Source organism: Salarias fasciatus, chromosome 19, assembly GCF_902148845.1.
Source record: "Salarias fasciatus chromosome 19, fSalaFa1.1, whole genome shotgun sequence".
NCBI lineage: Eukaryota > Metazoa > Chordata > Actinopteri > Blenniiformes > Blenniidae > Salarias > Salarias fasciatus.
In genome coordinates, this window is record NC_043763.1 from 3,916,325 (window position 1) to 3,936,316 (window position 19,992).

At 47.8% G+C, this 19,992-nt stretch overlaps 2 protein-coding genes across 2 annotated transcripts; one reads left to right on the forward strand and one right to left on the reverse strand.

The window, feature by feature from the left end:
• Positions 1 to 5,169: 5,169 nt before the first annotated feature.
• Positions 5,170 to 15,529, reverse strand: exoc5 (exocyst complex component 5). Its single transcript, XM_030117144.1, has 18 exons — positions 15,335 to 15,529; positions 14,954 to 15,048; positions 12,961 to 13,108; positions 12,570 to 12,764; positions 11,086 to 11,150; positions 10,878 to 10,906; positions 10,671 to 10,780; positions 10,526 to 10,570; positions 10,295 to 10,435; positions 10,140 to 10,222; positions 9,853 to 10,062; positions 9,629 to 9,776; positions 9,436 to 9,544; positions 7,773 to 7,893; positions 7,556 to 7,642; positions 7,354 to 7,462; positions 6,840 to 7,055; positions 5,170 to 5,701 (listed from the first exon to the last, which is right to left on the reverse strand). The coding sequence occupies exons 1-18, from the start codon at positions 15,359 to 15,361 to the stop codon at positions 5,513 to 5,515; spliced, it is 2,127 nt and encodes a 708-aa protein (XP_029973004.1). The 5' UTR covers positions 15,362 to 15,529; the 3' UTR covers positions 5,170 to 5,512.
• Positions 15,530 to 15,588: 59 nt separating this feature from the next.
• Positions 15,589 to 19,578, forward strand: ap5m1 (adaptor related protein complex 5 subunit mu 1). Its single transcript, XM_030116752.1, has 8 exons — positions 15,589 to 15,772; positions 16,476 to 17,136; positions 17,225 to 17,452; positions 17,527 to 17,666; positions 18,251 to 18,336; positions 18,429 to 18,541; positions 18,649 to 18,745; positions 18,830 to 19,578. The coding sequence occupies exons 1-8, from the start codon at positions 15,705 to 15,707 to the stop codon at positions 18,910 to 18,912; spliced, it is 1,476 nt and encodes a 491-aa protein (XP_029972612.1). The 5' UTR covers positions 15,589 to 15,704; the 3' UTR covers positions 18,913 to 19,578.
• Positions 19,579 to 19,992: the final 414 nt, after the last annotated feature.

Here is a 19,992-nt window from a genome sequence, read left to right on the forward strand (position 1 = left end):
GTGTGTGTGTGTGTGTGTGTGTGTGTGTGTGTGTGTGTGTGTGTGTGCGCTGCAGGCTTATTATTTAAGTTGAAGAGGATCCTTCACTGTGTCTTCTCCCGCTCTGTTATGGTGGCTCCACAGTCGAGACTGAAAATCAGACACATCCAGCTGAAATGCCTGCTATTAAATAAAAATATTATTCCGTTCAGAAAGAAGAAGAAAAAAAAACCATGGAAATAGATGCTCAGAATGTGAAAAGGGACTCCGATTTAGATTAAATGTGACAACTGATAAATTACAAGATTATCCTCATCATCACATGGATTTCTTTCCCTTTGTTTCCCTTTCAGAAGATTTATTTTTGGAATTATATTTTCTATATTGTTTCATGGATAAATGCAAATATATCTTCTATTCCTGCTCCTATACAATGCATCTTCATGTTATGTAAATAACGGTTTGTGCCTCTCTTCTGCGCCTCCATCTTACATGCAGCAGTTCAGCATCTTTGTGGAGTGACTGATTAAAAATCAAGAATCCTGCACATACATTAGAAATTACACAGAAATGTTATGAGGTTCGGGAATTTGTTTCTGCTCTTCTTAATCAGAAATCATATATAAAATGTGAAGAAATGTAATTTTTTTTCCAGGTTACTCAATAATATACATTAAATAAAAGTGAGTTTTTGTGTTATTGCTCTCAATTTTACTAAAAAAAACTCCAGCACATGAGTCCTATCTATTGTGAGTTAATTTCCATGCTTCAGATTAAGCTTGTGTTTGAAACAAATGCGTCTCATCTCGTGCACGGTGACAGTTTGCACCTGTACCTTGCAGAGAAGCGCGACCCCTTTGACCTCCCCTGCACTGTTTTCCCTCCTCAGCAGATAAAAGTGAGGCTGAGTGGTCTCTGTGGGCGCAGCAAACACTGAGCATCGTTTGATTCGCGCTCCCTTGGGTGTTATGACTGGGAAATAATTGTACGTATTTGTATTTGTTTCTTTTCCACTGTGCTGTGCTCTGGGAAATTCTTAATACCTTCTAGAGATTATACGGTAACTCCCAAACTCCCATGATTATAATTAAGCCTGACTTGGTTATAAAATGAGCAAATAGCAATTTAGTTTTGCATCGTGTGAGGGAGCGTCTCTGTGTGTTCCTGCGTGTCTCCCCACATCTTTACATTTCTAAATTTACTTGTGATGCTGAGTTTGAATGCGATGCATTTTTGTGTGTGCATGATGCTGCAGAGGAGAGGCATATATAGAGGAATGTTTGCTCAGGCATGGAGACTGCGATCATCTTTCCTCTGGCAAGAAAAGAGGAAGACAAAAAAAAAAAAGAGAAGGAAAAAAAAAAAAACACAAACATTCCCTCACCCATTCTCTTCCTCCTCCTTATTCTCTATCTGCACTCACTCTCCGCAGCTTTCTTCCTCTCTCTTTCTGTATCACTTACAAAGGCAGCCGTTTCCTCCAAAATGAGGCCACGTACGGAAGGTATGCAAATGAAATCATTGCTCGTGGATTAGAATGGGACACCATATACCCTAAATCATGATTGTCAATCATGGCTGGGGATTAAGGGATATGGGCTCACAGACCTAAAAAAGCAACATTTCCCCCCTCAGGCAGATCCCCATTGTGAGGAGCTCTGAGGAAGAGAGGGCCTCCACGGGGGAGAGCAGCAACACTGGAGCACTAGTGCCCCCTTCTGTCTGATGCTCACTGCAGCGTTTCATCATCAAACAGCCAGAGCAGAAATAGAGGCTGGCACACACACAGGCCTGTTCATTTACATTCGACGTGGCCGCAGGCGGAAAGCTTGATTAGACAAACGCACATGCTTTGGTGATGCAGTGTTTCATCTTCAGTGGAGGAGAGAGAGACCTCGTTTGTTTCTCTGGCATGTGCGCCGGCTTGGTTCAACATCAGTGGGTTAGGAGGGCCATCGGCCTCACACACGTAACAGATGTTTGTTTGCCCTGTGAGTGAATGTGTTGTCCCTCGACCATCGCAATCAATTTGTTCTTTTATTTTATGCTGTGTGTGTGTGTGGTTTTTCTTGAAATATATAGTGTGTACAGTACATACACCACCGTACCATTAGCGGTGCATGAGCATATTACAGTAACACTAATGCATACTGCAGCCGCCAATAGCTGCTCATTATATCGCCACAGTACATGCGTGCATTAAAATATCCACGTTAATATTTCAGGATTCTTGCTTTATCTTCAAGAAGCACTGTCGCCTCTCACATGGAGACATGTTTAGTGGATTGTATGTGCAGACCCTGGAGCCCTCAGCTAGAGTGCCAGTCTGTTCCTGTGGAGCAGTCAACCAGACAAACCCAGCCAAGAGAGAGCGAGGCACAGGCGCCGGGCCAGGAAATAGCACTGGAAAACACTCCGCTATGGCACAGAATTAATACTGCTTTTACAGGAGATGGGGGAGGGTGCAAAAAAAAAAAAAAAAGAAGGACAGACACACTCAGCTAAGCATCGTGAAAAGGATGGTTGTGTACAGTTCAGAGTTATATTCAGCAGTGATGATAAGAAACGCGAGCAAAGGCGGAGACTTGGCAGCGCTCGCATCCTGCTCAGCGCAGCCCTCGGCTGCCCAAGACTGAAGGTGGCGAGGCACCTGTGCCTTTTTGGCCCCGGCAACATGCGGGCGGGAGGTCAAGGCCGGGGCAACATCTGCATCGCATCAGAGGGCCTGGCGGCGTGCCCACGGCGGGCACGCCTCGCTCAGAGCCGTCCCCAAGAATAGCTTCCACCACCGACACGCCGAACGACAATATGACGGAGCGAATTACGTCTTCATCACGGCGCCTGACGCGAACGGGCGGGACGGACCTGGGAGCAAGGGAACATTCTGTCCTCAGTGCTGATGGAAGGGAGCGAGTTGACCCGGGACGGAGGACAGGTGAAGCCAGAACCACCTGAGTCATCCCTCCAAATACACCGGCAAAAAAAAAAACCCCCGATATGAGCTACCAGCACCACTAAAGAGCAAATCATTATGCATCATTAGGTGAAGATTTGGTTTAAACGTGTTTAGCAGGAATTAAGCAAAGCTGTTGTTGACATGGATTGACTGCTGTAATGCTTTATTGTCAGTGCTCCAGGAGGCAGAGAGAGGGCCGGCCTCGTCGGGGGTGGGGGTGGGGTGGGAGGTGGGGGAAGCAGCGAAAGCGCCGAAAGCGAGGATTTATGGGATGTTGGGAGGACTGGCGGCGGAGAAGGGTGGACAAACAGGAAGCCATGGTTGATGGTTTGGCAGGGGAGACAAAAGGGGCGAGACGCATGTAACGGGGTAAACAAGCCAGGGTGTCCGTGGTCAGCTGACGAGAGGACGGAGGGGAGGTTCTGCACACTCGGGGTTGAAGGACGCCTCTGCTGGATCATCTCAGCTTCTTTAAATCGCTCCACTGTTTTATTCAACTGAACAGAAAGACGATCACTTGATTCCTGGAGCCAATCCCAGCTCACCATGGGCGACGGCGGGTTTAAATTCACATTCACACACAGAGAGAACATGCAGACTCCACACAGGAAGGCCTTCTCACAGTGAGGGGGGAGCTCTAACCACTGCTCCACCGCGCAGCACCACTGTTACCTTCATGGTTTTATACTGAAGCTTATTTTATATTTTTGATCAACTTTAAACTAGGTATCGATTCTTTCTTTGGTCCTGATTTCTGCGTCCCGCCTCCAGCTGGAAACGGCCTCACCGGGCCGCGGACTCGATGGCGGTCCAACCTGTCCACGGTCAGCCGAATCACAAGTCCCCCCCACCACCGCCGTCCTGACACCGCTGTATGTTTGCGTGCGTCGGAGTCTTTATGTTTCTGAATGTGTATGCAAGAGCTGCTCAAACCGACGAGTAAGAGAGGACAGTCTTATCCAGCTCTCCAGTGTTGACAGTGTTGCTAATCCCCTCCACCTGCTCAAACACGCACCCCAAAAAACACAGCGCTCCCCCTCCTCCACGCGCCTGTGCCGGGAGTCCCCGGGGCCAGGCTGCGCCTCTGCCTTCGTCTCCACGCCAGTTATCGTCCCTGGCCCGGCTCCGCTCCCCCAACCCCTTCCTGTGCCACGCACATTAATCGCCGCAAAAACAAATAGTTCTCAAATGTTTGGAAAAGGCCCACTGTTTGCATCAGGGCCTAACAAAATAATTTTTACAAGCTATCCAGTTGTGATTAGGGCTGAGAGAATTGAATTTATGTGGCATTGATAATATTAATATTAGCCTAATTAATTATGTTGTTTGAACTTGCGCGGCACTGTGTGTACCTTCTACACAACACTAACCAGCCGGCGCTGGAACTGAGCTCTCAGCCGTCTCTATCTCCCCGGCGCTCCCCCAGTCCATGACTACTGCACACAATTCATCAATTCGTAGATATCTAATCCCCTCTGGCGCCGCTCACTTCCTGAAGTCGAAGAAAGAACTTTACTCTGGTGGCAAGAATTCCTATGAATACTTGATGACTTCTATAGAAACGAGGGCCGTTTCATCTCACTTTGAAAGTGACATTCGCGCACAGAAGTGGCCCAACTTTGGCTTCCCGGCCCGCCGTTTAATGAAGGATGCTCACAGAGGGCCGCTGTAAAATGCAACTTTTTATTGAGCGGCTGATGAAGGTAAACAGCAGTACAGAGGGAGCAGAGGGAGAGACGGTCGACGCGAGCCTCCGATAAGCCCTGTGTGAAGACGTCCCCTCCAGTTTGTTCCCTTAATCATCCGAGGTCAACGCGTCTTTTGTCCCCTGACCCAGAAAAGACCGCAGATCAGACCGAGCGTGGCTTTTGGACCGCGAGCGCCGCTGGACGAGCAAGTGTTGATCTGTGCAATTACAGTGACACACATTCACTGGATCACCTGAGCCATGAAGGGACCACCCAGACCTCCGGAGAGGTTCTCAGACCCGCTCAGACTCCAGATCACACTTCTCACCGATGGCTTCTTGACCTCTGCTTTGTGGTCAAGGGTTAAAGGTCACCGAGGTGGTCATGTGTCTCCGTCTCTCAGCCAGACGGAGCTCTATCTCACGCTTGGCCGGGCCGCCTCTGTCGGGGCTCCGTGCAGAGCTGCTGCCGGCTCAGGCTTCATCAACTACTCCTGTGCATTTTAAATATTTGGCACAATCAATCAAAGGTCCGTGAGCGCAGAGATCAGTGTAGATCATTCCATTTTAATATGTCAGATATCTTTGCCACATAGATTTAGGATGGATTAATATTTAAAAACAAATGAAATCCGAAGTCATTAGACACGATTCTTCAGCTTGGAGGAATAAACAATGGGAAAAAAAAAAAAAAAAAAGATAAAATGCACATTTTCCCAAATTCGAGAAGCAGCAGCCGTTGTGTCCTTGATGCGCGCAGCGCCGTGGTAGAGTCAGTTCGCCGCGGCCGGACTGATGCCTTCTCTGAAGTGGAAACGTATCTGAAAGGTGCATCGTCTCATCGGAGCATAATTTAGTGGACGGAGCGCGCGGGGCCGCGGGGTCAGTCATTAACTGAAGTGTCTGCCCAGCCGGGCCGAGCGGTAGTCCACCCTGAGCTGGACGAAGCCGTGCAGCAGGTTCCGGTCCAGGTTGGTGAGCTGCTCGCCCGAGCACACCTGCTTCAGGTTGTCGGGCGCCACCACCAGGAGGTTGCAGAGCGCGTGGAGGGTGTCGAAGAGCTGCAGCACCAGAGGCACCTGCAGGGAGAAGGAGGCTGAAAACAACCGGCAAAGGCTCGGCAAGAGCAAGGGCAAGCACGCATGTCCATCAGGGGCTTCAATCTTTATGCATTTAAATCAAAATTTAGGAAAAACTGGCGACAACTGACGGCTCCTGATATAACCAGAGGAGGAAAGGCGACATAAATCTGATACTAAAGTCCAAATATAGTCATGATACTTCATTTTTACTCATTTATAATAAAGTTGATTAAAGGTACTTCTCTCTATCAGTTACTTTTTAATTGTATTGTCAGTGTCAGACGTTCAATTTAAATACATTTCAAGCACATTTCTCACAGAAACAAGAAAGTAAATGGAAATGACGCTCAGATAAGTTTAGAAATAAAGCCTGAATATCAAGTTTGACTAATTAAAAAAAAAAAATCAATCATAAAACAACCCAATAAAATATAAAGAGGAGCATTTGTGCTTTTACTTTTGATTAAACAAATAAAACAAAGACCTTTTCCGGCTTTTTAGATGCTGTTCTGACAGATAAAGAAATTGGATTACACTGTCAATAGAAACATTTTGAATTTCAGACATTCATCTAAATCAGTATTTATAGAAGTGATGTGAAACATAAAGTTGGTGGGCCACAACAGGCGCCAATCGAAAGCTACAAACCATCAAGCAAATTTATAACATTATAAAGAAAATATTGATCTTTTCAACACATTTCTTAAGTAGCAGACGGTAAGATCTGAGCTGAGATATGCCAAGAAAGCTAGCTACCTCGTTTGCTCTCAAACTGTCCTCAAAGCCGCGCTGTCAGGGTTTGTAAAAACCTGCAGAACGCTCCAGCTACAGGAAAAATTTGGGGGGAAATTTCAATGTATTTTGCATCTGAAGGTTTGATTAAAAGCGATTGTAGTGATTTTCTGTAGTAAATGTTTGATTTTGTGAAAATATCAATATTTCCATCACATAAAAAGTTTAAATTTTAAGGTTCTTATGACACCTTTTCACCATGTAGTTCACTTCAGGGTCTGTGGCCCCTGAACTAAAATGATACTCCTGCTAACCTGCCCGGCAGTGAGCGCTCACAGCCTCAGCCAGCAGAGTCACGCTTGCCCTGTGACCGGAGCGCTCTGGCCCCGCCCCCCTCGCTCACCCTGAAGTCCTTGGCGCATCGTCGGTATTCGGCCACGTCGCAGATGGCCAGCATGCCCCCCATGGAGCTGTAGCTGTACTGCTGGAGGTGCTCGTGGATGAGCCGGTGGAAACGCACTCCCAGCTCCGTCAGCACCGTGTCCACGTTCTTCCCGTCCATGGACTTCCGCACGTGCTCCACCTGCCGACTGACGTAGGCGCACACTTTGGAGCAGGCCTGCCAGACGGGATCGCGCACAGAGAGACAAAGACGACAGGCTGACAAAGGGGCGAGAAGGCCAAGCGGTGCAGCGACGGTATTACTTTACTAAATCCATACCGGCTGCAGTGTCATGGTGAGAAATTTGTTTCAAATTTGTTTTTGGCAGACGGACTGGAGCTTTTTATAGGCCTTATGTTTGACAACCCTGCTCCAACAGAAGGTGTAAATGTTTAATGTGAGAACAAGAAGCTGTAAATGATTGACCAGCCTGAGTTAGCTCAGTGTTTTTTTTCATGAGGGCTCAGCGTCTCACCGCAGTGTACTGGATCATGACGTTGTTCTCATCCTCGGGCTTGAAGTCCGTCTTCCTCTGCTCCGTCGCCAGGATGTGCTTCATCTGACCCACCATGCAGTTCAGTGTTCTGTGGAGACACGTCGAAGACCTTCAGCTGGCCGCTGAACGCTCCCGGCAGCCCTCGTGCTGCGCGGCTGACGCCTGCCGTAAAACCACCGACCTGTCGATCCCCGTGTCCAGTTTAACTTCCATCTGCTCGATCACCTCCTTCTTCTTGTGCAGGCACTCGGCTAACTTTGGAGATGAGCTGGGGACGAACGTGACAGGAAACTTCATGACACGTACAAACAAAGCAGCTATCTTCTTATTCAGGTTTCCTGTGATTTTAAGAAACTTGGAGCAGGTGAAGATCTGTGGCGCTTTAACCCCTGGCTGACCTTATCAAAGGCATGAGCTGGTCGTTGAACTGCTTGTCGAACAGATGGAAGATGGAGTTCGCTTGCTGAACCACATCCAGGAAGTACAGGTTGGCATTCTTGGCGTCGGATGAGGGGATTGCTGTCGAAGGGAGTGAAGAGGAGCGAGGATCGGCGTGAGAATGAGCCGACGTGACTCACAGACAGCAGAAAAACCAAACATCACTCAAGAACAAAGCGCCGGGCAGAAATTCTCCTTCGCAGTGAGGTTTTGTTTCGGCATCAAGCGGGAGAAAGTAATCAAGCCGCACGGACATCAGAGATCCACTTCTTCAGCACGGGAGAAACTAAATGCTTGTTTAGTTCCACCGGAGCTGCCTGAAAATGATAAGCTGTCTCCTTATTGTGCAGCGCCACACCAACAATGCAAAGAAACACCAGAAACACACTTGGACGCTTCACTTTCACTGTTTTTTGTTGTTGTTGTTGTTATAGCGGCTATAAAACCTGCAGCTTAAAGCGTGTGATGTGTAACCATAGCAACAAGCTCCATTTGGTCCTCTGGCTGCAGTAAAATGATGCTACAGCAGGTGTTGAAGTGAAGAAACTCCACTGTCAGGGCGGCATGTGTGAATGTTTCAAAACCAAAGTACATTCAAGTGCCCGAGACTTCATTTTGAATCTGATTTGCATCTTCCCGGGTCAAGAGTACTCAGCAAGCAGAAAGTTTCTAGTAAAAACATCACATGAGAAGGAGGAAAAATTCAAATAAATAGTTTTCTCCTTGTAAAGGCTCCAGCAGACTGAATTTAACAGATGCCGACCTGCTACTCTGCGCAATGTGAAGCATGAAGCAGCTCAGAAACACTGATTTAACAATGAGAGGTACAACATGTAACTAAAGCTGCTTTTAGGTTTAAATACAATCAACAGAAATCGGTGAATGTTAGCGCGCTACCTCGTATTACCACTAGGTGGTGTAGTGAGTCAAACCATCTGGTTATCAGAAATACAAAACCTTTTTAATGTGGAGATGTGGGAAGTGTTTGAAGTGAAAATCTGCTGCCAGGAGCAAAACTGAACAGTTTCTGGGCAGTTCCACTCTGATGTTCTCTGGTGTGAGTCAGTGCCGCAGAAACCTGAGTTTAACAGATCCAGCTATTCGTATCTGCACCACCCGATCCAATTCAGGCTTCATCTGATCCCTGGTCGTCGGCCGCTTCCTGATCCTAACTCATGTGCTTGGAAGAATTTCTGTTCCAACCTCGCTGCGCGACACAGAACCACAGATTTTAAAAAACAGCGATCGCCACAATCGCCTGTTTTTTCCCCATTAAGATGATCAACGTATCACAATTTATGGCTACGGAAGACCAAGTGTTCACTTGCTACCAAACGTCTCAATTTCACCAGTGTTTAATTATTACTGCGTGTTTTTAAGAAGTTCTCAATAAGCGTTCAATTTTTTTTTTTTTTCTAATCTGGTGATGGTGAGTAGTTTGGTTCTGCGGCGTTCTCTCTAAGCTGCATCACTCCAGAGACGATTTCCCACTAATGGGAACAGTAAAACAACACTTTTCTGCCCATCGCGATTTCCTGGATTTAGTTTCTTAACAGTAGGACGAATCAGCACACGGTGAAAACACACATTATGGTTTTACGGGGCTCAGTGGGAGCTCAGTACCTGAGAGGCCGATCTCCAGGGCGTAGTCGATGTGTTCCACACACAAATGGTCCACCAGCAGCAGGAAAATGGAGAAGGCGTTTTTGGGCAGATCAGAAGGATCTGAAAGCTGTAAGACACAAAACGAGGAGCGTGTGACGCTCTCCGGCTCTGAAGGTAACGCTGCTCGGGCTGGCGGCGGGGGTGGGCTCACCCTGTGGCACCTCTCGAAGGCGTGGCGCGTCTCCTGCAGCAGGTTGACCACCAGCTCCGGGGACAGGAAGGTTTCCCCGTGGGTGTCGATGATGGGGCCCAGAGGGAGGTTGGTGCGCAGCCTGATCCGCTCCTTCAGCTCCTGAATGCTGAACGGACAAGACGCTCACAGTCGGCTTCCGGCTCGTCAAGAATCGGGCGCGGAGAGGAGCTAAAGCGACGGACCTGCCGGTGCCGATCGGCCGCTTCTGGTGGTTCTTGGAGACGTAGTATCGCTGCAGGATCATGGCCCCTCGATTGCGGAGGTACTCCAGCTCCATGTCGATGTAGCTCTCCAAGTACGCACAGAAGATGCTCTTGATCAGCTTGGAGAGGAAGGTGTGCTTGTCCGAGCCCAGGTTGAACTCCGTCAGCTTCGCGGCTAACGCCGTCGTCCTGGGAAAGAGACGCGTTCAGACTTTTCACGGCTCGTCCAGCAGGCCGACGAGATCAACGCCGCACGAGTGAGTCACCTGGTGTAAAGGTCATAGAGGTTCTTTAGGTACTGCTCCACGTCCGAGTGTCGCGTCTCGTCCAGTTTTTCCCGAACGTGAGCCTGAAAGCGCACAAGTCGAGTTAAAGACGGCAGCAGGAACAGGATCCGAACGGAGAGGAGGAGCAGACGGACCTGCAGCTTGTTCTCGAAGATGTTCTGGATGAGTTTGGCCATGACCGTCTCCGGACTGCTGAACACCTCGCCCACCTGTTTGTTGACCCTCTGGCAGAGGACGGCCGTGTCCTCGAACACATCGTTCCTCAGGTAGGCGCCCTGGCAAGGAAAACAAAACTTCAGTCTCAGCATCTCTCTGTATTGATGAGAAGAAGAATATATCCAATAGATGGCGAGGGAAACACTCACTTCCTGACACTGCTTGATGTAGACGTCCACGCAGTGTGCGTAGCCCTTCAGAAACAAACAAGGATTAACATTTAGGCGTTATTGCTCCTGGAATTACCTTGATATTTTGGGACTATTTAAACTCGGGCTCTTTCTTCTGGATCACCTTGAAATGTAGAAGAACCGCTGCAACCTCCCGCATCCGCCCGATCTCTCCTCTGCGCTGAGCTGCCGTGAACTCCTGGATTAACTGTCTCTCCAGGTCGTGGTATTTACCTAAACAAAAATATAACAACAAAAAAACAGTAATGAACATTTCCTCAAGTCAGGAAGAGAAAATTTAGACCAAAACTTTCTTCGGTCATGGACTTACTTGCGATTTTTGCCTTCACGTCTGCAAATCTGTGAGAGAAAACAAAACAAAACATCAAAATTAGAATTGGGTGATTTGTTTTTTCTTAAAATTACATCAACTTAAAATAGTGCAATGCTTGATACTGTGAGGAACATTAATAATACCGCAGCTCCCCCTTGTTCGACAGCGCTCTTGTCTTAAGCTGCCTCCAGGAGGCCTGACTCACCTGTCGAATGGCAGCTCTTGGGCAATGAGATGAAGCTTCTGAATGATATCAGCAGCCTCTTTAATCTGAAGGGGGCAGAGAGAGAGGAGGGCAGGGGGGGTGAAGGAGAGCAGGGTGTCAGCTGAGGTACAAAGAGGGGCAGATAGAGCGCGACAGGAGCGTGTGAGCTGGACATCCGGGCAGAAAGTGGGCAGGCCGCTGGTGGCGTCTCCACCTGAGGGGATCATCATCTTAGAGCCATCCCCCCCCTTCCCTCCCGTGTTGAGCAGGGAGCTGATAACAGACGGGCTGTGCTCACCTGGGCATCGGCGGCAGCGGCGGCGGTCCTGACTTAGCAGCACATCCAACTCTTTATTGGCATGCCTTTTCTGAATGGGCTGTAATCCCACAGGAGCCTAAATCGCCTTCAATAATCTGTCCGGCCGGGGATATCTGTCTAAAAAAGGGGGCCCTGTCGAGAACCCCTCCGCCCCCCGCGCCCCCCATGACACACACACTGGCTGAAAAAGCCCCAGACCTACGAAAGGCCCGCCGTCCGCAACTCCTCTGTTCCCGCAGATGCCTGCCTCAGCTAACATCATTACTCTGCTCCCGTGAGGAGGATCCAGCCTTTCTGCTCGGCGAAGGTTTTCTAAGTATCTGTCCCCCAGCTAAGATTAGCTAAATCCCATGTAAGTAATGTAGCCGTCTCCCTGCAGTCAGGGTTTAGCAGCACTTGTCTCCACGCTGGCGGCCCAGCCCTCCCTTTCAGAAGGATTAGCAAAGCCATCCCCCTCCAGCTATTCACTCGCAGCTTTCCTCTTTCCCCCTCGTCTGGAGGTATGCTCAGGAAAAGGAATCTGACCAGATATTTCTGCATGCCTTTCCGGAAAACTAGCTCCATCTGTGGCTTTCGTCTGTGGGATTGACCCCCAGACTCACTCCTCTGCATCCACTAATGATATTCCCACCAGCAGGAATTAATCTCGAGCATCCCAATCTCCCTGCCGCCGCCACTAAACTGCAGCATCAAACTTTCAGGGGTCACTTGTCTGGGATCAGCGCGGTCTTTGTGTCAACAGGAACTGAGCAGAAGCGTGCATCTCATCTCCCTGTGCATGTTAGCGCTGGCCTAACACGTGCCATCTTAGCCACGAGCTCTTTCCTGCTGTAATGCGACACAAAGCCGAGGACCAACCAAATTCTCACTTCAAGACAACCTACTGAAAATGCAATTAGGTTTGACATGAGCATGTTGACATCCGTGCTAGTCAATCAGCCCGCTATTGTCAGACAGCAAATGACAGTTTATTAATCCAAATTAGCCGAGGGATCCAACTAAAGGGATAAACTTGACAAATTAATATGGATGGTTTACCTCATAATCCTGTTCATTCTCACCTCCAGCAGTATCACAGTGGGGGCTCTCATCAATGGACACACACACACACACGCAGGCAGAGACACACACATACAGGCGGGAGAACGGCGTGCAGCATGTTCACCTTGTCGGGGTTGTTGAACACGTCGCTGCGCAGGTCTCCGTCCAGGAATTCGTTGAAGTAGGTCATGAGGCGCTGCGCTTCCACGGCCCTCTGGCGAGGCGTGTTCACCCCCTCCAGCTGGTCGCCGAGGTGACAAACCTTGGTGGCCACGTAGCTAATGTGCTCATCGAGCTCCTGGAAATGCTGAAAGGCCACCTGGGTTCAAAACAAAACCATGGATTTTACTTATGGAGCATTCTTTCTTTAACTCCTCAGCATTCTGAACACATACTGTCATTCACACAGTAACAGCAACAGACGCCATGCAAAGTATTCACACACAGACAGGGCGACATGGTGAGGCTGGGACTTATAGACACAGCTGCTGGGGTCATTTTACAGTCCAGCACACCTGGTTGCTCCTCTGCAGGTCTTGCACTTTGTGGGCGAATTCCTTGGCCTCACGGTGACACTGATGCTCCAGCTTCTCCACTTTCCGCTGGATCTTCTCGTCCAGCTGCTTCAGCTCCTCAATGTGGTTCTCAAACTCCTCCAGCAGCCTGACGCAGAGGAACGAAGTTATGTACCAAAGCAGCTCCAAACAACAGGCGACACACGCAGAAAGTGTTTAATTTCAGGAGTAATTGGGTACCACAAGGCTAAATGTGTCCCACTAACCTCGCAGTTACAGTTAATAGTCACAGAATAGTGCCAGATGCTTAATTCCTGGGTCCCCAGACTTAAGAAGCTCTGAAAACTAGCAGCTTCGTCAGCTGCATTTTAAGTGCCATCAGGACTGCAGAGCAAATGTTCTAAGTCAGCACCACATTTCACAGAGCAGGAAACATCCCAAAACGATGAGTGTATAATCTCCTGACTAATTCCCTCAGCAGTGGCTACAGCTTAAAGACATCTCCCATCCCTTCCCAACAGACACTCATTCCCTGGCTGGTGACTCACAGTATGGTGGCCCTCCACAGATATGTTGTCTCCGACTCCTCGCTGAAAGCTTCCGAGGAGGTGGCGGCAACAGTTTGTGGCGGAAGCAGATAAGGCGGGACGGATCTACGGTATCGTTAAACTGCTGTGGCACTTTTGCTTACGAGATGCAACCCTGTCCCAGAGTGTAAACATCACAACAAACAGGACGCGGGAAAACATGCAAAGGATTCTTAAACAAATTTATTTCTCAATTTTCTGCGACCCGTCACAAAGTCCAAATGAGCGTGAAGGAAATAGAGAAAAGGAGCTTAGTAAGCGAAGGGCGGCACGTGGTTCTTTGGAAAAACTAAATTGACTTTTGGAAAGAAATATATTGAAATATATATGAAAAATGTATAATGTTATTTATATTTCAGTAGTTTCCATGTTCTCTAACTGTGCCTTGGTTTCCTCTGGGTACTTCGGCTTCCTGCCGTAGATGAATGGTTGGTTTGGAAAGCTTGAATGAACACATGACTCTTCAGCAGATGTCATCGTGAGAAAAATAATCTACATTTCTTTCTTATTCGACATGTATGACTGGTTTATAGCATTTATTTAACTTTAAAGACAGCCTGAATATACTGAAATATTCATTCTGGGCAGAAATACCACCGTGAGATGTTGAATTACTTCACGACCAAAATGCGCACACAAAGCAGTAAAGTTCATCAGAAGAAGGTTACATCATGTGACGTCTCCACCACCAGATGCAGGGATAGAGCCACCTGCATCCTATGTGACCCCACCCACCATGGACCTGCCCTCCGGGACAAGGCTGTGCTGCATCCAGACCAGGAAACAGCTTCTACCCGGATAAAGACAGACTGCTAAACTGCCCCACTCTCCAACACTGAGCGCTACACCTTAACAACATGTCTGACTTTAAAATGCCCTTTCTGACTTTAACCATGTGGCTGCTGCTGTACTTATATTGTTCGACTGACCAGCACGTAATCCTGCAAATATTAGTTTTTTCTACCCTGTTATAATAGTATTCCTTTTATACTTTAGCTTAGTGTATTTTGTCATGTTCTACCTTCATTTATTTTATTGCTACACAACAAAATCTGGGAACTAGATCATGCTGTATGGTTTGAACAACAATAAAAGCAGTCATGAGCTTCTGATAATAATATCACCAAAGGGTAAACACAGGGTGTGCTGCTGTGGTTGCTCAGATAAAACTGAGTCACCAGTCAGATTTTATTCCTTATTTCACATTGTGGACATTACGATGCTCTGGCCAGCTGGTGGGGGTCAAGGATCTTGGGACCCACAGAGGTGACAGTGGATTCACTGTGGGAATCAGACCTGCAAACGTCTGACGACTGGTCTGTCACCACTGAGCGAGAAATCGAAGTGAAGCAGTGATGGACGTCCAGTCCCTCTCACTCTGGGGGTGTGTGGTGCAGCTGCACTACCTTTTGGGGTCAAACGCCTCAGCTCCTCCTTTAGAGCCTCCTCCAGGAGTCCTCCACGCCAGCCTCTCGATGTACTCATCTGCATCAAAGGGCTCCTGAAGGGAAAGACAAAACCCGAGTGAAATGATAACCTCCCGGAACATAAAAACACAGTCAGGAGTATCTCTGTAAATCCATGCACACTGATTCCACCGCAGAACACTCAACAGCGCTGCGGTTTCCTCCAAAAGGGAAAGTCGTGCAAATTACCAATATTCTTTAGAGTATCCGTTCCCAGCTGTTTACGTTAATCCTTCATGTGAGGATGAACAATCTCAGAACCGTTAAGATAATGATGGTTAGCCACTTAGCTCCTCCGATAGCATGATGCTGTGTTTTTACCTCGAACAGCTGAGCCGTCGTCGCCATGTTCCGCCTTCAGCCGGCGGCGCAGCGGATAAACTTCAGGAGAAGGAGCCCGGAGGCAGCGGACCTCTACATGGATGTCTGGGATTTGGTGCCGTTTTTTTTTCTTTGCCCTTTGTTGACAGCTAGCTGCTCGGTAGTCCAGCTTCCGGTATGGGAGAGACGGGTGGGGACGGCTGGCGCTCACTGCGCGTGCGCAACAGTCAGCTGGTTGTCACGTGAGACAGAAACAGGAAGTGAGAGAGAGACAGAGCGGGGTGTCTGGATTTAACAACTGAAGATGGAGATTTTATAGTTCAAGGTCCTATTATGTCTCACTAATAAGGATTTTCTCGAAGCTCGAGATATGACCCTGCGTGCTTTGTGGATTATTTCTCACGAAAAGGGAGAAAATGCGGCTGTACGGTTCTCAAGGTTTGTGGTTTACTCGTATTTGTTCACATACATTTTAGAAAAGCTCTTTTCTCAGTCATTTTAATGGCTTTATATCTCAAACACACTTAAGTTATACGGGTTTAAAAGACTCGTCGAGTTAAAATAAATACCCACAACCACGGGAGAGGAGTGTACTAAGTAAAAGCTGCTTTTCAGGACTCAGAGGCCTGAATGTTTGATATTCAGCTGAATCTGTGTCAGTATGGTTGTTAAATTTCAGCTCTGAGTTCCTAATTTCGCCCAGATTTCTGCCTTGATGTGTTGACTGACATGCAGTCAGAATGAGGGGCTGTGGTCACTCACTGTCACTGATCTGTGCGTCATCTGCACATGTATCAATGAATATTATTCAAATGATCCACTAATGCACCTCCCATAGAAATCCAGTCAAATTGTAAGCATTCAAATGAGGCCACGCTGTCAATGTTTTCTGTAAAATCAGTTTGTTACATATTTAGATGCAACTAAAACAAGTTGAGAATGCAACTGCTTGGTCATTTATTTCTAAGATATCAAGGAACGTCAATATACCGTAGTCAATATAGTGCTAGATGTATGAGTGTTTGATTTGAATATATGTCCTTTTGAGATCCTCCTGCAGTTTCACATTATCTCCTGTTAAGCAGAAAGATATCTTACAGTCTTTCTTTTGCTTTTCTTCTGTTTTGTGTTTCCCCTGCAGAAGGTTTTCTACCGTGGAGCACCGTGCGAAAAGGCTTGCAGGTCCCTGCTACCTTGCAGTCCCAGAGGACAATGTTATCCTGCAGCACCTCCTCACTGAGCTGGGCCTTGCGGATTCAGACAAGCCTTATGTAGCTCTCAGAGACGACTGCCTGTATCGTCCTGGGGCGCCGGCCATGGAGCTGCATGTGGACGGCCCTGAAAAAGGAGCACTTTGGCCAGTGTTGGCTATTTTGCACGGCCCGCTCGTTCTGGCCTGCCTGCCTTTAGCGGATGCCCCTCCTGAGCCGCGCCCACCTCTGGTCAGCCTGCTGTCGGTCTCCCAGGGGCTCACGCTGCTGGCAGGCCTGCAGACGTTTCTCCTCGGCTCAGGGAGCAAGCCTGACGGCGAGGGGCTGGCCTCTCGACTGGCAATGTTGCCCTCTGTCCTCCTGCAGATCTGTCCACTCGGCACACCCCTCGATGTGCCCCCACTGGGCCCTCCGGCCACACCCGCGGGGCCCGCTCCGGGTGGGACCCAGAAGCAGCCAGCCTGGAAGACGGGCGTTCACCGCGGCCGACCGGTGGTGAACGTAGCACTGCTAGAAACGGTGCGCTCCATGCAGTATGGGAACCGGAGCAGACAGGACCTGTGGGATGTCTATGGCACTGTGACGTGCAAGGTACGGGCGAAAGATACTTTTTCATGTCAGAACAGATTTCTGGAATGTTGCTTCTTTTGTCTTTACTTTTTTGTCCTTGTGCCAACAGTGTGAAGTGGAAGGGGTGCTTCCAAATGTGACCGTGACGCTCTCACTGCCGCCAAACGGTTCTCCGCTGCAGGACCTGCTCATCCATCCATGCGTCAGCTCACTGGACTCCAGCATCCTGACTGCCAGCAGTGTCGATAACTGTGACAGCTCCGCTTTCTCCGGGCCGTACAAGTTCCCCTTCTCCCCGCCTCTGGAACCTTTCAGACTATGCAGCTATACTTCTCAGGTATAAATCTTAACAGATGTCGAAGGAGCTTGTTTTTCCAGCGGGTTCACCCCAAACGTCCCAATCTCCCTCAGGTCCCGGTTCCCCCCATCCTCGGTTCCTACCAGCTGAAGGAGGAGGAGAACCAGCTGCGCGTGACAGCAAACCTCAAACTTCATGAGAGTGTGAAGAACAACTTTGAGTATTGTGAAGCACACCTGCCGTTTTTCAACAGGTAAACAGTGAGAGGATGACGTGCTTCAGCTTTGACTATCCAGTTCTCTGCTTCCTCTCATGTAAAGGCAGTTCATCCCTCTTTTGTCCTGAGTATTCATGAGTTTGTGGCTGTAAACTGAGAAATGTACAAGTTCTAATTCTGACCCTTTTCTATTTATCAATATACGGATGTGAAGCTTTATTCCTCTGCTCTGTTTTCTTTGAAGTTTTTACCATTTGCTTGGTGTTTTGGCAGGCAGAAAAATATTCCCAAAAGTATGTAAAATTTGTGAGATCAATGTTAGTGTCCAGATTTACTTTGTGGCGTTAGCAGAAAGGATATATATCTATTTTAATGGTGAAAAAAATTAAAATAAAGTTGATTTTGTTTGGTAGCAATAAGTACAAAGAAACACAGTAAGAACTGCAGAGCTTTATTGAATTTAAATTAAATACAGTGAAAGATGTGAAAATGTCAAAACAGAACAAATTTACACACATTCAGATGGACTAATAAAATGTTTTCCAGTTGCAAATGGGAAGTGTTGCAGTGTTTATGTTGCTTGATAACAGCCCTCCTGTGTGTGTGCGTGTCTTCTGCAGGGATCAGATGGGTGTCGTGGAGGTGAAGGTGAGCTCTGGACAGCTGGACGTCTCAAAGGAAAAGAACCTGCTCGTCTGGGCTCTGGGTGAGAACTGAACTCCTTGGCAATATGGTTAAAATACTTTTATTGCAGCTGCATATCTGTAAAAATAAACTTTGATCTTCTCTAACATGAAGGACAAAAGTTTCCCAAATCCCGTGAAGTCACCCTGGAAGGTAAAATCAGCTTTTCTGGACCTGCAGCAGGACCTGCGGACCCCCTCTGTACAGAACTCACCGCTTACATTAAAGTAAGTTCACTGATAAACAGGCACAATACACACTGTCTCAGGCAGGACGAGAATTGTGTTTCTTTGCTATATTTGCGCTCAGTCTGATCGTCATTCTTTGTGCGCAGATGTACTTCAAAGTGCCTGACACGACGCTGTCTGGATGCAGTGTGGACCAGCATTCAGTGCAGGTTTACTCCTCAGCCAAGCCTCGAATTGTCACATGTAAGGTCACACGAGGTTTCCTATCAGAAGGTGAGCAGTGTATCTAAAACTTAAAGTTCTCCGTCTCTCTCTGTCCTCCCTCAGCCCGAGAACTCCAGTCCAACGACTACTTCATATGGAACTCAACAGGCTCTGCTCCGGTGTCGTCTGGACAGATGATGGTGTAACGAAGATGAAGAATAAATGAAAACATGAAGTGATGCAAGCATCTGTCTTCTGTGCTGACTGGAGCTGATCAGTGATTACGATGGGTGGAAGGTGGAGCACAGTCTGGACGCACTCATTCACAGAGGAACATTTTCACCTGATACACACCTGCAGGCCACATCCGGCCTCCAGAGAACCTGAAATTCCCTTGATGATCCTCTAAAAGTTCAGAAGTGACAGTAAACTGCATTTATTGAACCACATGCCGACTCTGTTCCCAGCAGAATGACACTCTCCTTCCTCCAGATTTAAATGTTTCCAAAAAATACCAACATGCCTGAGAAGAACAAAATCATGCAGGGGGAAGGGAGTTAAAGGAGAGATGATACTGAAACACATTTCATCTGAAAACACGTCTGAGCGACGTGTGCTCAAGAAAGACATGAAATTCTCCCACATTTAAAAGCACAGTGGAATATGTTTACAGGGTTGTTGTTTTTTTCTGACACCCATAACCTTTTCCATATGTATTTGTTGTGTGTAAAATTAACTGGAGAACCTTGAGGAAGCTCACGCTTGCTCAGGGAGATCATGCAGACGCCACATGTTACAGCTTGGAATCAAACCGGGGATTAATAACCAATAATCTACTGTATGAAAACAGCTGCCTTTATATTTTGTCTGAATTAAAAGTCAAGTTTTCAATCTACTGGTCTTTACTGGCAGGAGCTTTTTTCTTCAGGATGGCTTAGATTCCTCCTCCTTTACACATTCATTACGAACATCCAGGGTGTTGGCAGACAGTGTAGTTTAAGGTGTTATGGACGTTATCATCAGCCATCTACTGCAATAGAGGGAACCTTTTTGATTGTTTTTCTGCCATTCATCTTCGTCTTCTTGTTTTTATTTTATCTAATGTTGAGTTAGTGCTAGGCTTAAGGAACATTCTAGTATTTGGACATTTCAAGTTTTGGTGGGGGGGCCTGATGGCTGCAGGTGGTTGGCACTGTCTTGGGGTCGGGATCTGGGCAGCTTCGCTGGGGGCTGTCTTCGTGTTTGGTTTGGATTGGGGGTGGGGGGGCCGCCGGTTGTTGGGGCTG

Bases quoted from the DNA above. Each gene is read 5' to 3' on its own strand.
- exoc5 (XM_030117144.1), bottom strand. From the start codon at position 15,361: ATGGCGACGACGGCTCAGCTGTTCGAG. The intron at 15,049-15,334 runs GTAAAAACACAG...CTTTCCCTTCAG, and splicing joins CGACGGCTCAGCTGTTCGAG to GAGCCCTTTGATGCAGATGA. The intron at 10,571-10,670 runs GTGATCCAGAAG...TTGTTTCTGAAG, and splicing joins CGGTTCTTCTACATTTCAAG to GGCTACGCACACTGCGTGGA.
- ap5m1 (XM_030116752.1), top strand. From the start codon at position 15,705: ATGACCCTGCGTGCTTTGTGGATTATTTCTCACGAAAAGGGAGAAAAT. The intron at 17,137-17,224 runs GTACGGGCGAAA...TTGTGCCAACAG, and splicing joins ATGGCACTGTGACGTGCAAG to TGTGAAGTGGAAGGGGTGCT. The intron at 18,542-18,648 runs GTAAGTTCACTG...CTTTGTGCGCAG, and splicing joins AACTCACCGCTTACATTAAA to ATGTACTTCAAAGTGCCTGA.